At 39.2% G+C, this 10,439-nt stretch overlaps 1 protein-coding gene across 9 annotated transcripts in view; it reads right to left on the bottom strand.

Annotated features, from left to right (window-relative positions):
• Positions 1 to 10,439, bottom strand: part of GTDC1 (glycosyltransferase like domain containing 1) — a 274,478-nt gene that overhangs the window by 106,136 nt on the left and 157,903 nt on the right. For 6 of the 9 annotated variants that reach the window (XR_012581891.1, XM_074547860.1, XM_074547859.1 and 3 more), the window contains 2 exons: positions 7,788 to 7,858; positions 6,988 to 7,079 (listed from right to left, as the gene is read on the bottom strand). Coding sequence is in view for 8 of the 9 variants with exons in the window: in XM_074547860.1 (XP_074403961.1) it covers positions 6,988 to 7,079; positions 7,788 to 7,858 (163 nt within the window). In the remaining variant the exon portion in view is untranslated. Of the gene's footprint in view, position 1; positions 4,135 to 6,987; positions 7,080 to 7,787; positions 7,859 to 10,439 lie in introns of those variants that run through there. The other 3 variants (XM_074547857.1, XM_074547858.1, XM_074547861.1) reach the window with 2 other exon arrangements.

Below are 10,439 nucleotides of genomic sequence, written 5' to 3'. Positions count from 1 at the left end.
AGGAAGCACAAGAGAGAAGCACACGGAGCCCTGTTAGAGCCTGGGACACAAAATGCAGCAAGGATTTCAGGAGGGCTGCAAGCCACTTGGTCAAAGAACACTTATGTGGTGTTATTTAAAAATGGGGTAAGTTCAGGGGTTTTTATTTAAAGACAGTTAAGATGGTCATGAGGCCCAGGTTATTCTCTCCCTCTGCTTTTCTGGTGGTCTCTGGACACATCAAGGACTGAACACCCTCAGGGACCAATGTGCCCCTCTCACCCTCAGACATGGCAAAATCACGAGCCAGGAGGAGCAGGGCCTGGCTCTGCTAGACCAATCATCATCACTCTGTGCTTACTTGAGAATAATCTTTTTTTTTTCTTTTTTTTTCTTTTTTTTTTTTTTGAGGAGTGATAACCATGCAAAGATCTGGACATTCATTTTTTCAAGGAATAAAATTCCATCACTGTCTTTCCATCAACAGTTCCTAAATATGTGGGGATCAAGAGAAGCAAAGTTTTCACATAAAGCAGCATCTTCCCATAAAGAGCAAACAACATAATGTCAGTAGCAGAACAGTATTTGTCATTAAATAATCAACTTGTTTCTAGTGTCCTAAGATCAGAACTGAAGCACTTAATATCTACTCTGCCACCATTAGACTTCAGAGCTAACCTTTAGAATTTAATAAGGAGTCTTCATCCATTCAGACTGGCTCTTTCAGGACAGCTCAAGTTCAAGCACACAGCATTGATTTAGTGTAGATTTTTTGCACTTTTTAAAAAATTGCCTTAACAAAATTAAGATTTAGAGATTAATTTTCCAAAATCTGAGATTTCGCAGGCAAGACTGGAATGATTTACAGAGACAATATGTATTGGGTCAGATCTACTTTGTGATCCAGCTCCTTCACTCTGCAAGTGAATAAGGGGGAAGAATCAAGGTGGAAAACAGTTTGCAGCAATTAGTTTTGGAGTTCAATTCTCAAACTCCAAGCACTTTTGGAGACCAGCATCAAAACTCACCATTGCTTTACATGAATTGGGTGCACTGTGAGGCCCAAGCTATTTACCACACCTCAGCAGAGGAACAGTATTTCTCTAACCAAACTGGTCTGTTCTGCAGTTTCTTATATTGGCTTTCAAAAACTCACCTCATTCTTGCTGTCTTTAAACAAAAAACATCAAATTTTCAATGCAAATCTATGCAGTACCTTGCATAGGATGGCTCAGAACACACTGAGTGACTGTAACAGTGGGAAAACAGTTTCCTGCTTTTTTCCCCAAGGTAATTTGAATAAACTGTACTGGAAAGAAAAAAAAAAGTTTTTATGCTTTTTGCAACTTTTCCTCCTATTTCCTTTGACCCATTTCTCCATCTACTGTTTTGAAGTGGCTGTGGCTCATGTGCCAGTTTTCATTTGCTCTCTAAAACTCCCCTGGAAGCTATCTAATGCTGTCAGGATGAAAAGTTCCAAGTCCTGGTGTTAATGTTGAAAGTTGCCCCCATAACTGCTTTATTCCTACTCTGCAAGTGCAGCCAACTGCTGTGAGCTACAGACCGATATTTGGGGACATGGTGATCATGGAAATGTTGGATCAATGGTTGGACACAATAATCTTGAAGGTCTTTCCCAACCTAAATATTTCCATGATTCTGTGATTTTCAGAGAGCTGGAGTCTCCTGGATATTTTACCTCAAAGAGCCAAGAGCAAGACAAGCCCAGAGAGAAGTTCAGATGCAGGCCACCCTCACACGTAGATATCTGCACATATATCCATTTATCTACAGCTGGATCCCAAAATTAGGCAACTCCAACTCCCTTCCTGCCATCTCATTCCTTCCACAGTGAGGATCCAGGCTAGCCAGGCTGACCTCCCTCTACCACAGTTGAACATCTAAGTTTCACCCAAAATGCTTAAATTGTGTCCCACAGCCCAGCACCTTCCCACCTGTGCAAACTCCTAAGCTAGACAGGGGCTTCACTGTATCAGCCACACACAGGGAATGGAAAGTGTCAAGACTTGAGTCTAACCTGGATGTGATCCTGAGCAACTTAATCCAAGTTTGAAGCCAGATCCTACTTTGAAACTGGCCCTGCTTTGACCAGAGGCTGGGCTGGTGACCTCCAGAGGCACCTTCCTTGACTAGTCTGTGATTCTGTGCTCCAAATATGTAATGGAAGTTTTATTTCACATTTTAAAAAATCCTTATGCTTCCCATATTTTCCTTAGGATCACACGCCTAAGCACTGGAACAGAGATGGGAGAGCATGGACAAGGAGCTCTGCACTCCAGAGTTCCTGTAAGCTTCCCCCACAGACTCTGAGGAGCAGATCTAACCCACCTCTGAAACCATTTTAAATCACGTTCATGGGAAACTGAGCAGCTCAAGAGACAAATACAAATTCCTCTTTTGTGTTTCTAACCTCCTTCTGACCTGCACCTAATGCTAGCCAGGTAAAAGCAGAAATTCAATACAATTCCTTCTTTTTTAACTCTGCAAACGTGCTCTGCTAGTGAACAGAAAGGCAGCAGGGTGGATGGAAATACTTGCACTATTTGCATACCCTATAAAGCTCTGAATTAACTTTATCAGCCCGGGACAAAAGATCTGGAGAACACTGTAAGCAAACATCTGCTCAATATACATTCACCATTAAAAAGTAAACAGTAGGATTGGCTCCATAAGGAACAGGTTGGGAATTATCAGAGTACTACACATCACATAAACTGATGGCATGGCCCAGAATTCTCTAAAGCAATGATCACACCAGGCACAAAAACAGCTCTCAAGCATCAGAACGGCTTGAATGATGAGAGATTAGAGTATAAACATGGAATAACATTCACAAGGAGAGACAGAAAGGACTGGGATACTGTAAATGTTGACAAATGTTTATAAAATAATGGATGGTACAATAAAGATGGATGGGGAGCTCCTGCTTCCAGGCGACCAACTCCAGAACAAGAAGACACTCCACACAACTGAAGGTGGGGAAAACCTGAGCTAATTAAGGAAATTATTTAAACACCATCATAAACAAATCATAGAATCATGGAATGGTTTGGGTTGGAAAGGCCCTTAAAGACCATCTTGTTCCAAGCCCCTGCCATGGGCAAGAACACCTTTCACTAGACCAGGCTGCTTATGGAGAAATGAATTTCCAGTGGAGTTTTGCTGGGGATTGGGTAAAGATAAAGGCAGAGGAACCATCCCTGGCTCTCACATGGCCTGTACAGGAACTGTGAGCAACAGGCTGAGTAACTGATGGGACATCTGGCATCAGGCTCCCCTGCATCCTCACGTGCCCAATGCCCTGCATATTGCACTGAGAGTGCCTCCTGCTGCTTCCCTAGCTTTGCCTAAACATGAAAGCTGGACCAGGAGCAGCTTTCCCCTTCTACACATTTCCCTGAAATACTCAAGATACTGCTTTATCTGAAATCAGAGAAAAAAGAAAAGGAAAGAAAAAGAAGGAAAAAAAAGTTTTGTTAGAACTGCCCTATAGAGCCAAATCCTGAGACTGGAAACAATTCAGATGTCTATGGTCTAACTGGGATCTTAATTTGATTTTACAGCAGTTTAATCCCTTTGAATTCAGCAGACTTCCTTCTACAGTGGTGTCAGAAAGAAAAAAAATCACGCCATGTGTCTTTTCATAGGCAGGTGAGCTTCTGTAGTGTGATGGAAATGAGAAGATGAATGTCAGAAAGTGGGCCAAATTCTTTTCTCCATTAAACAAGCATGAGTGAGAGTAGGATTTTTCTGTAGGAACTGAAGCTGACAGCATGTCAACCAGCACTCATTCAGCTGGGAGGGCTGGGAGAGATTATTTAAAGTTGTCAGCTCCTTCCATGCCTGGCTTTTGGCAACTCTTCTTGTCCCTTTCCACTGTATACTCTTTATACATGCTGTTTTAAATTAAGAAACTCAAGTGAGGAAACTAAAAGGTAAACTTTATGAAAATAATGCAGAAACAAATGTTTTGCCCTATTTTATTTTATTTATTTTAACTTTAAATCTACTAGATAGGGCACTAACAGGTCCTGTGGCGTGCCCTGACCAATGCCCTGTTGTTGTTACTTGCTTCATTCCTCTGCTTACCTTGGCAACCAAAACCACCCAGAACCAGAGTTTGATTCCATGAAACTGGAACAGAACAAATAATTGATAACAAATGAGATTTGCTTCCCTCTCATCTCAGTCTTCTGCTAATAACTGGCAGAAGGCAAGGCTGAAATGCAGATGAGCCAGCCCTGAGTGCTGTGTGAATACTCAGGGTGAGCAATACATCATCTGGAAAGGTTTTCATAGGTGCTTACATTATGGACATTTTTAAAAGTCTGCCAGCAGGGATTTGCTCTGTGGAGTTAAGCTACTACAGTTTAATGCCTTGGTCTGTGCATTTTCACAGGGATGTTCCCTATGTCCAGCCCCTAAGCCCACTGCCCTGCTGCCATTTATCTCCTTTCTGCCACTAATTTTGTTAGCACAAGCATTGAGGACATCTGAAGGAATAAACTGCCTGTTTAATTAGCCACTGCCTAATTATTATAGATATCCTGAGTAATAAAATCCCAAAAATATGTAAAAGGATAAGCCAAGGTGATTACTTCCCAACTTGTGCAGCAGAATCCCCAACCAGCAGAGAAAAGCACTATTTGCTTTTTAAGCATTTCTACTTGGAAAATGCCACAGATACTTGATAAACTCAATGCAGAGAGTATGGCAAGATGGTTTCTGAAAGACAAGGAGCTGGTTAACACTGACTCTTGTGCTGGGATCTCTTCTCTAGCCAACTAATGCAGAGATAATATTATAGTGATCTGAAAAAAGTGAAAACACTGTGCAAGTGCTGCGTAGCCTTCAGGATTTCACTCTGTTCAGCTCCTTACAAAGCAGCATCACTCCAGCTGTAATGACCTTAACAGTACAGCTCTGAGCTAGCATTTCCCAGGAGCTTTTGTGGATGGTCCACAGTGAAGGAAGACTAGGTGTACGTGGGTGTAGGCACAAAAGGACAACTCTAACAGCATTCTCTGAGCTGATCCAAAGCTTATTAAAGACAACAGGGATATTTCCTCTGCTGCTCACAGGTGCTGGATTAGGCTCTGCTTTCCTCATTTTAAAACAATCCCTCACTCAGCTCCATTGCTACCTGTTGCAGAGGTTAAGCTCTGACACTCACAAGATCTGCAAACCCCATGCATGAGAGGCGGGATAAACTCCTTCAGCTTCTGCCTACTAATCATCCCAAGGAATTCTTAAAAAAAGATAAAAACAACTTCAAGCAAATCAGCATTTTGCCTACAGGGCTTCTGCACACATTTTCAACCTGTACTGTTTTATATCAGTATTTTTTGCATGCCTTGGCTCTGTGTTCACGAGCTGGGATCCATGTGGGAGAAGATCCATGTGAATGCAACCATTAGCTGAGCTTGAAGCATTGGGAAATGCCAAGGTAAACATTTAAGGACTGCTTTCCCTTTGAAGCCCCCATGCCTAACTCTACGATACTATTGACTCAAGAAGTAATGCTGAACACTGGAAGTGTTCAGTCAGCATTTTAAACTATTATGAGCTACCTTCTGAACCATTGCCAAGTTAATAGACAATGAAAGATAATGAGCTTGAAATTGGGTGTTAAATTGCATTTTTGGTTCTCTCCTTTTTTTTTTTTTTTTTCCTTGAGGTTTAACTGTTTCCTGCAGAAACAACATCATCTTTGATGTATCATTATGTAAATGCCTATTTTTAGGTCACAAAAAAAGTCAAGGCGTGGGCTAAGCCCTTGCTGCTCTTGCTATGTGTGTGCAGGAAGGGGGAGAGAGGCAGACGAGACACAGCAAGACCCAACAATTTCTGGTCCCCAGAGGGAGGGAGGGAGGTGGAGGCATGAGATTGGGTCTGTTGGCAGCAGGAGACTCCAAATTAAGGAGGAGATTTCTCGACCTGCTCATTAACAGTGAGGCTGGACGGAGGAGGGAGCGCTCCGAGAACCGCGTTTGTGTCGCACGGGTTAACACGAGGAGTATTTCCATGCACCCCCAAGCCTTTAAGGACTTTCAGCTGAGTTCAGGGGTTTTCACGAGCTGAAACACCTCTGTTGTGCAGGGGTGATGTGTATCCAACCTCCAAGCTGCCCACAGCAGAGCCAGGACAGTAAAAGTCAAAAACCGCTGTAAATGAGGGAAGCAGCGTGCAAAAAGCTGCAGTTATTCTTCTGAAAGCAGCATCGTGTACTAACAGCTCTTCACTGGAATAATGTAAAATTTAGTGCTTCATCTACATTCAAATTAAAAAAAAAAAAAGAAAACCACGACTCCCATCAGTGTAAATACACCATTTAAAACCATGAAAGTCGGCCTAGCGTTGAACACTTGAGCAAAACCTGAATGGAGAGTTTGCCACTGAACCTGGACTTTCTCTGCAGAAATAACTGCAAAAAAGGGGACATGATAAATACCAGTAAATTATGCTCCCAATAAACTTTAATGCTCCACACACCTTATAAAGCAAAGAATTAAAATAATTGTAATTATGAAAATCACTCAAATCATTCCAGAAGCCAAAGAAATCTTACCTGATACCTGTCACCTGCATTTTTTGAAGATTAAATTAGGATAGGAAGGTAGGCTTATCCTCATTAGTATAATTGTAGGATCTTTCTTTTATTTTCCTTTTAAACTAATGAGTTTCATTAATCCAGGTTCATTTTTATAAGCCTCTTGGGTCCAAACGTAAAGGACAGTCATTTTAGAAAACAGTAAATTAAAAAAAACATGTAGCATGCATTAAGTGCACGTATTTCATAAGACCTAGGTTAATACAACTGGCATCTAGTTTAATTAATCCTTGTTAGTGTAACGACTAATATCCCTCCCTAGCATGTTTCCTTTAAACATTAGTATGTTAATTAAATGTTGTTTTTTTAAGGGTTTTTTTTTCCCCTTTGTACTTCAATATGGCATTATATCATCTAAAACTATTCCAAACAACTACCTTATAGAGATGTCTCCTTACAATATCTGGTCTCTTGCAGAAATTCTGAAGCCTTTTAAAAAGCTGTTCAGGTGTAGAATACAGATATTCAGCTGCAGGAAAAACAGATACATTTTTAATGAAACAAAAACCTCAAAGCACACACTCGATATTAGTCACTTTACTAATTAAAAATGCATATTGCTCTGTGCCGCCTCGTGTTTTACATTATTTAAGCATGATTTTATAAGGTTACCTCAGCTCACAAGGATGTTTAATGCTAAATAAGACTGTGTAGTTGTGCTGTTTAGACATCTCCTTTGGGTGATTAAAATACATTATTCTAATGTAACACAATGCATATGTGATACATTTAGTGATGAGATTTTTCGAAGAACTGGTACTACATTAGTGTGTATCCTGTACTGCAGTTGCATACTATTAAGTATTAAATTGTTTAAATAATTTGGTGTGATTTTCAGGCCTGGCTTTTTTTTTTTTCCTCTTCTCTGTATCAAAAAAAAAATCTGCAAACCATTGCAGCATCAGTGACCTTCTAACAAAAATCTATCATTACGGGATGTGTATGCTAACAATGAAGAATGCTATTTCAAAACTTGCTTTTTTGTTATCTTAAAAGAACAGATGGCAAATATAAACTTCGTCTAATGTATTAAAACACATAAAATTTGCCTTAACACTAACATGTTGGCTTGCCAAATAAACAATTGCTTTCACTCAAGTTTATTCCCAAACTTTGGGTTTTAGCAGGAATCACGTTATTACGTTTCAGCAGAAGGAACAGGCAACAAAGCAGCTACCTGGGAATATCTCTGGGTACACCAAGGCTTTGGGACACAGCGGGTAACAGCCACAATGCACAGCCTCGATCCTGAGGATTAGAAATCACAAATACACAAAAATAGACATTAGTCAGCCAAAAAAATTATTTCTGTGCAAGAGCCTTGAGGTTGCCTGCATGCAGCAAGAGGGAAACATTTTTTTTTTTTTCTTCAGCAGCATAATCCTTCTAAATGCCAAAGTTGCTCTTTTTAAAGAAAATTTTATTGATCATATGAATTACATAGAACAGAACAGCGAGCATATGTTTTGTTCGCTGAATAAATCAAAGCGCAGCTCTGCATTTTTTTGTTTTTTAAATACTGTTTAACACATTTTATAATCAGCAGACAGACACATGTAACAACATGGTGAAGTATGGACGGCTTTGCTTAATAATGCTGCTGTAAAACAAGGGGCACGCTGGCTGCACCAGGGTGTGTTGCAGACACGCACTCACCTGGCACAGCAGATATTCCCCTCAGACTTCCAGACTCCAAAGGTTACAGCTAAATATAACCCAGGAATAACTTGCAGCATGCTCCAGGCTGGGATATTTCAGCTTATTCACATGCTTTGGATAATTTCCTTTATTTTTCGGGACATAAACTGTTGTATTTTTTAATAACCGCTGATGGAATCCCTTTGCCAAAGCGCGCAAAGCTTTGTACTTGCTTTTTGTTCCCAAGGAACATTTCACGTATCTCCCAAACATCAAACCCAATATTTTAGAATTGGCGCAAAGTTTTCCAGTAGCAGAGCTGTCCCCCCTGGAGTTCAGGTTTTGACAGCTGAATGGGTTAAAGGCATCCAGGTTGCAGTTTATTTTTTTCACGTAATGACCACTGATCTGACACAACGTCCCTCCAAAGATACAACCGTAATTTCTGTTGGCCAGAAATTACACAGTGAAATTCAAAACACTTCTTAAAATATGTTTATTTTATGAGAGGCTTTGAATTTCCTCCAACATGTTGACCATACGAGGGCTTTATTTTTAACTTCAGTTTCCCTCATTCCCCAGAATAAAAAAAAAAATCTGAAATCTTGTCAATGTTCACCTTTTCTATTTTCAGTGACAAGCCAAAGGCTTTTGCTACCTCCATGTGAATGTCAGGTTTGGTACTTTATTACAGGTACCCTGAAAGGACTCTGTTTCCTTTAGATCTACTCAGTTTTAAACAGGAAAAAAAAAAGAAAATAAAGAATAACATATTCAGCTTTCATGCTAGAAAACTATGCATATCCATAAACCCCAAAGACACATTTCTCTGCAAATGCTTTTGCTAAGAAATGACTGGTTTTTTTCATAAACTTTTAAAATTTGTAATTTATGTTTTTTTTTTTTTTTAAATAACATATGCACTTCAGATTGCATTTTAAACATTAACAACAATTTCAAAGTGTACATCGTCTAGCACTATATTTTTTACCAAAGGGAAATGTTTCTGATGTGTGATTTAATTGATGATTTCAGTTCTTAAATATTGTGTCATATGTCAAAGCAAATAGATTTTTAAAGTTTTCTTTAATCTAGGAGGAAAAAAAAAAGAGTGAAACTGTGGACATTTCAGTAATAGCTCAGATCACTAAGTTATGTTAAAATATTTGCTTTTTAATCATATCGTCTGCATGGAAAAAAAAAGAACAGCTCCCTAAAACAAAATTGCAGGCCAAGATGGGATCTGAGTCATCGTTTGAGTATGAAATTTCCCCTTTCAAAAAACCTCTACCAGGATCATGAATTAGTAAAATCAGAATTTAATGCCTCCGTGGTTTGCTGGATGAAAGTTAAAAATTTGGAATTCTTTCATTTGCAAATGATCTCATTTGCATACTCCTTTCTGCACCAAAGTTTGGGTGCATTTTTCTGACCAGTCCCTACTATGAGTAGTAAGCTTTACTACAAACCTTACACCTTCCATTTGTCAAGATCTAAAGATCAAATCAAACTGGGCAGAGCTCACACTGACAGACTTTGGTGTGAGGATGCACAAGGAATCCTTTAATTTCCATGCATTTCTGTCCTCTCCCAGAAAAGTATCATATCATAACAATAATACAATTACTCTTCATTTCAATCCTTAAGCACTACTAGTTAAATAATAAATAAGAGTTACGATTGATCTATTGTTAAAATGGCTAGTAAATGGTCTTTTTATTCCAATTAACAAATCATCTGCTAAATCTATGAATCTTAATATTCAGGTCTATTCACTTCAATTCATACAATTTATCTGCAAATAGTTGTTGGGCTTTTGATTCTAAATATAATTAGCTGATAATTTTGCTTGGCTGAATTACTTTTCTGGAGGGCCTGCTAAGGCTCTCAGTCGCATTATCTAGCAATAATGAATCTGATAGGTGAAATTTTTTACTGTAATGAGGATGAGACACAGTTGTGACACCTGAGTCTAGTAATAACAGAAGACTGCTAATTATCGACAGCACTTTTTTGTGTGATGCACAGAGAAAAAAAAATCCCTCATTATTAAAAAATAAAAAGTTACAATTATAAGTGACACCGGAGGAGAGTAAATAAAATGGAGTGATTAAAACATTGCTGCTTTAAGGGTGTTTTTAATTAAGTGGAAATGCTAATGTTGTCATACTTAGCAGATGGGATTAAAATT

The sequence above is a fragment of the Zonotrichia albicollis genome, chromosome 10, assembly GCF_047830755.1.
Source record: "Zonotrichia albicollis isolate bZonAlb1 chromosome 10, bZonAlb1.hap1, whole genome shotgun sequence".
Classification (NCBI taxonomy): Eukaryota; Metazoa; Chordata; class Aves; order Passeriformes; family Passerellidae; genus Zonotrichia; species Zonotrichia albicollis.
Note: the sequence above shows the minus strand (reverse complement) of the source record. Positions and strands in the feature narration are given on the sequence as shown.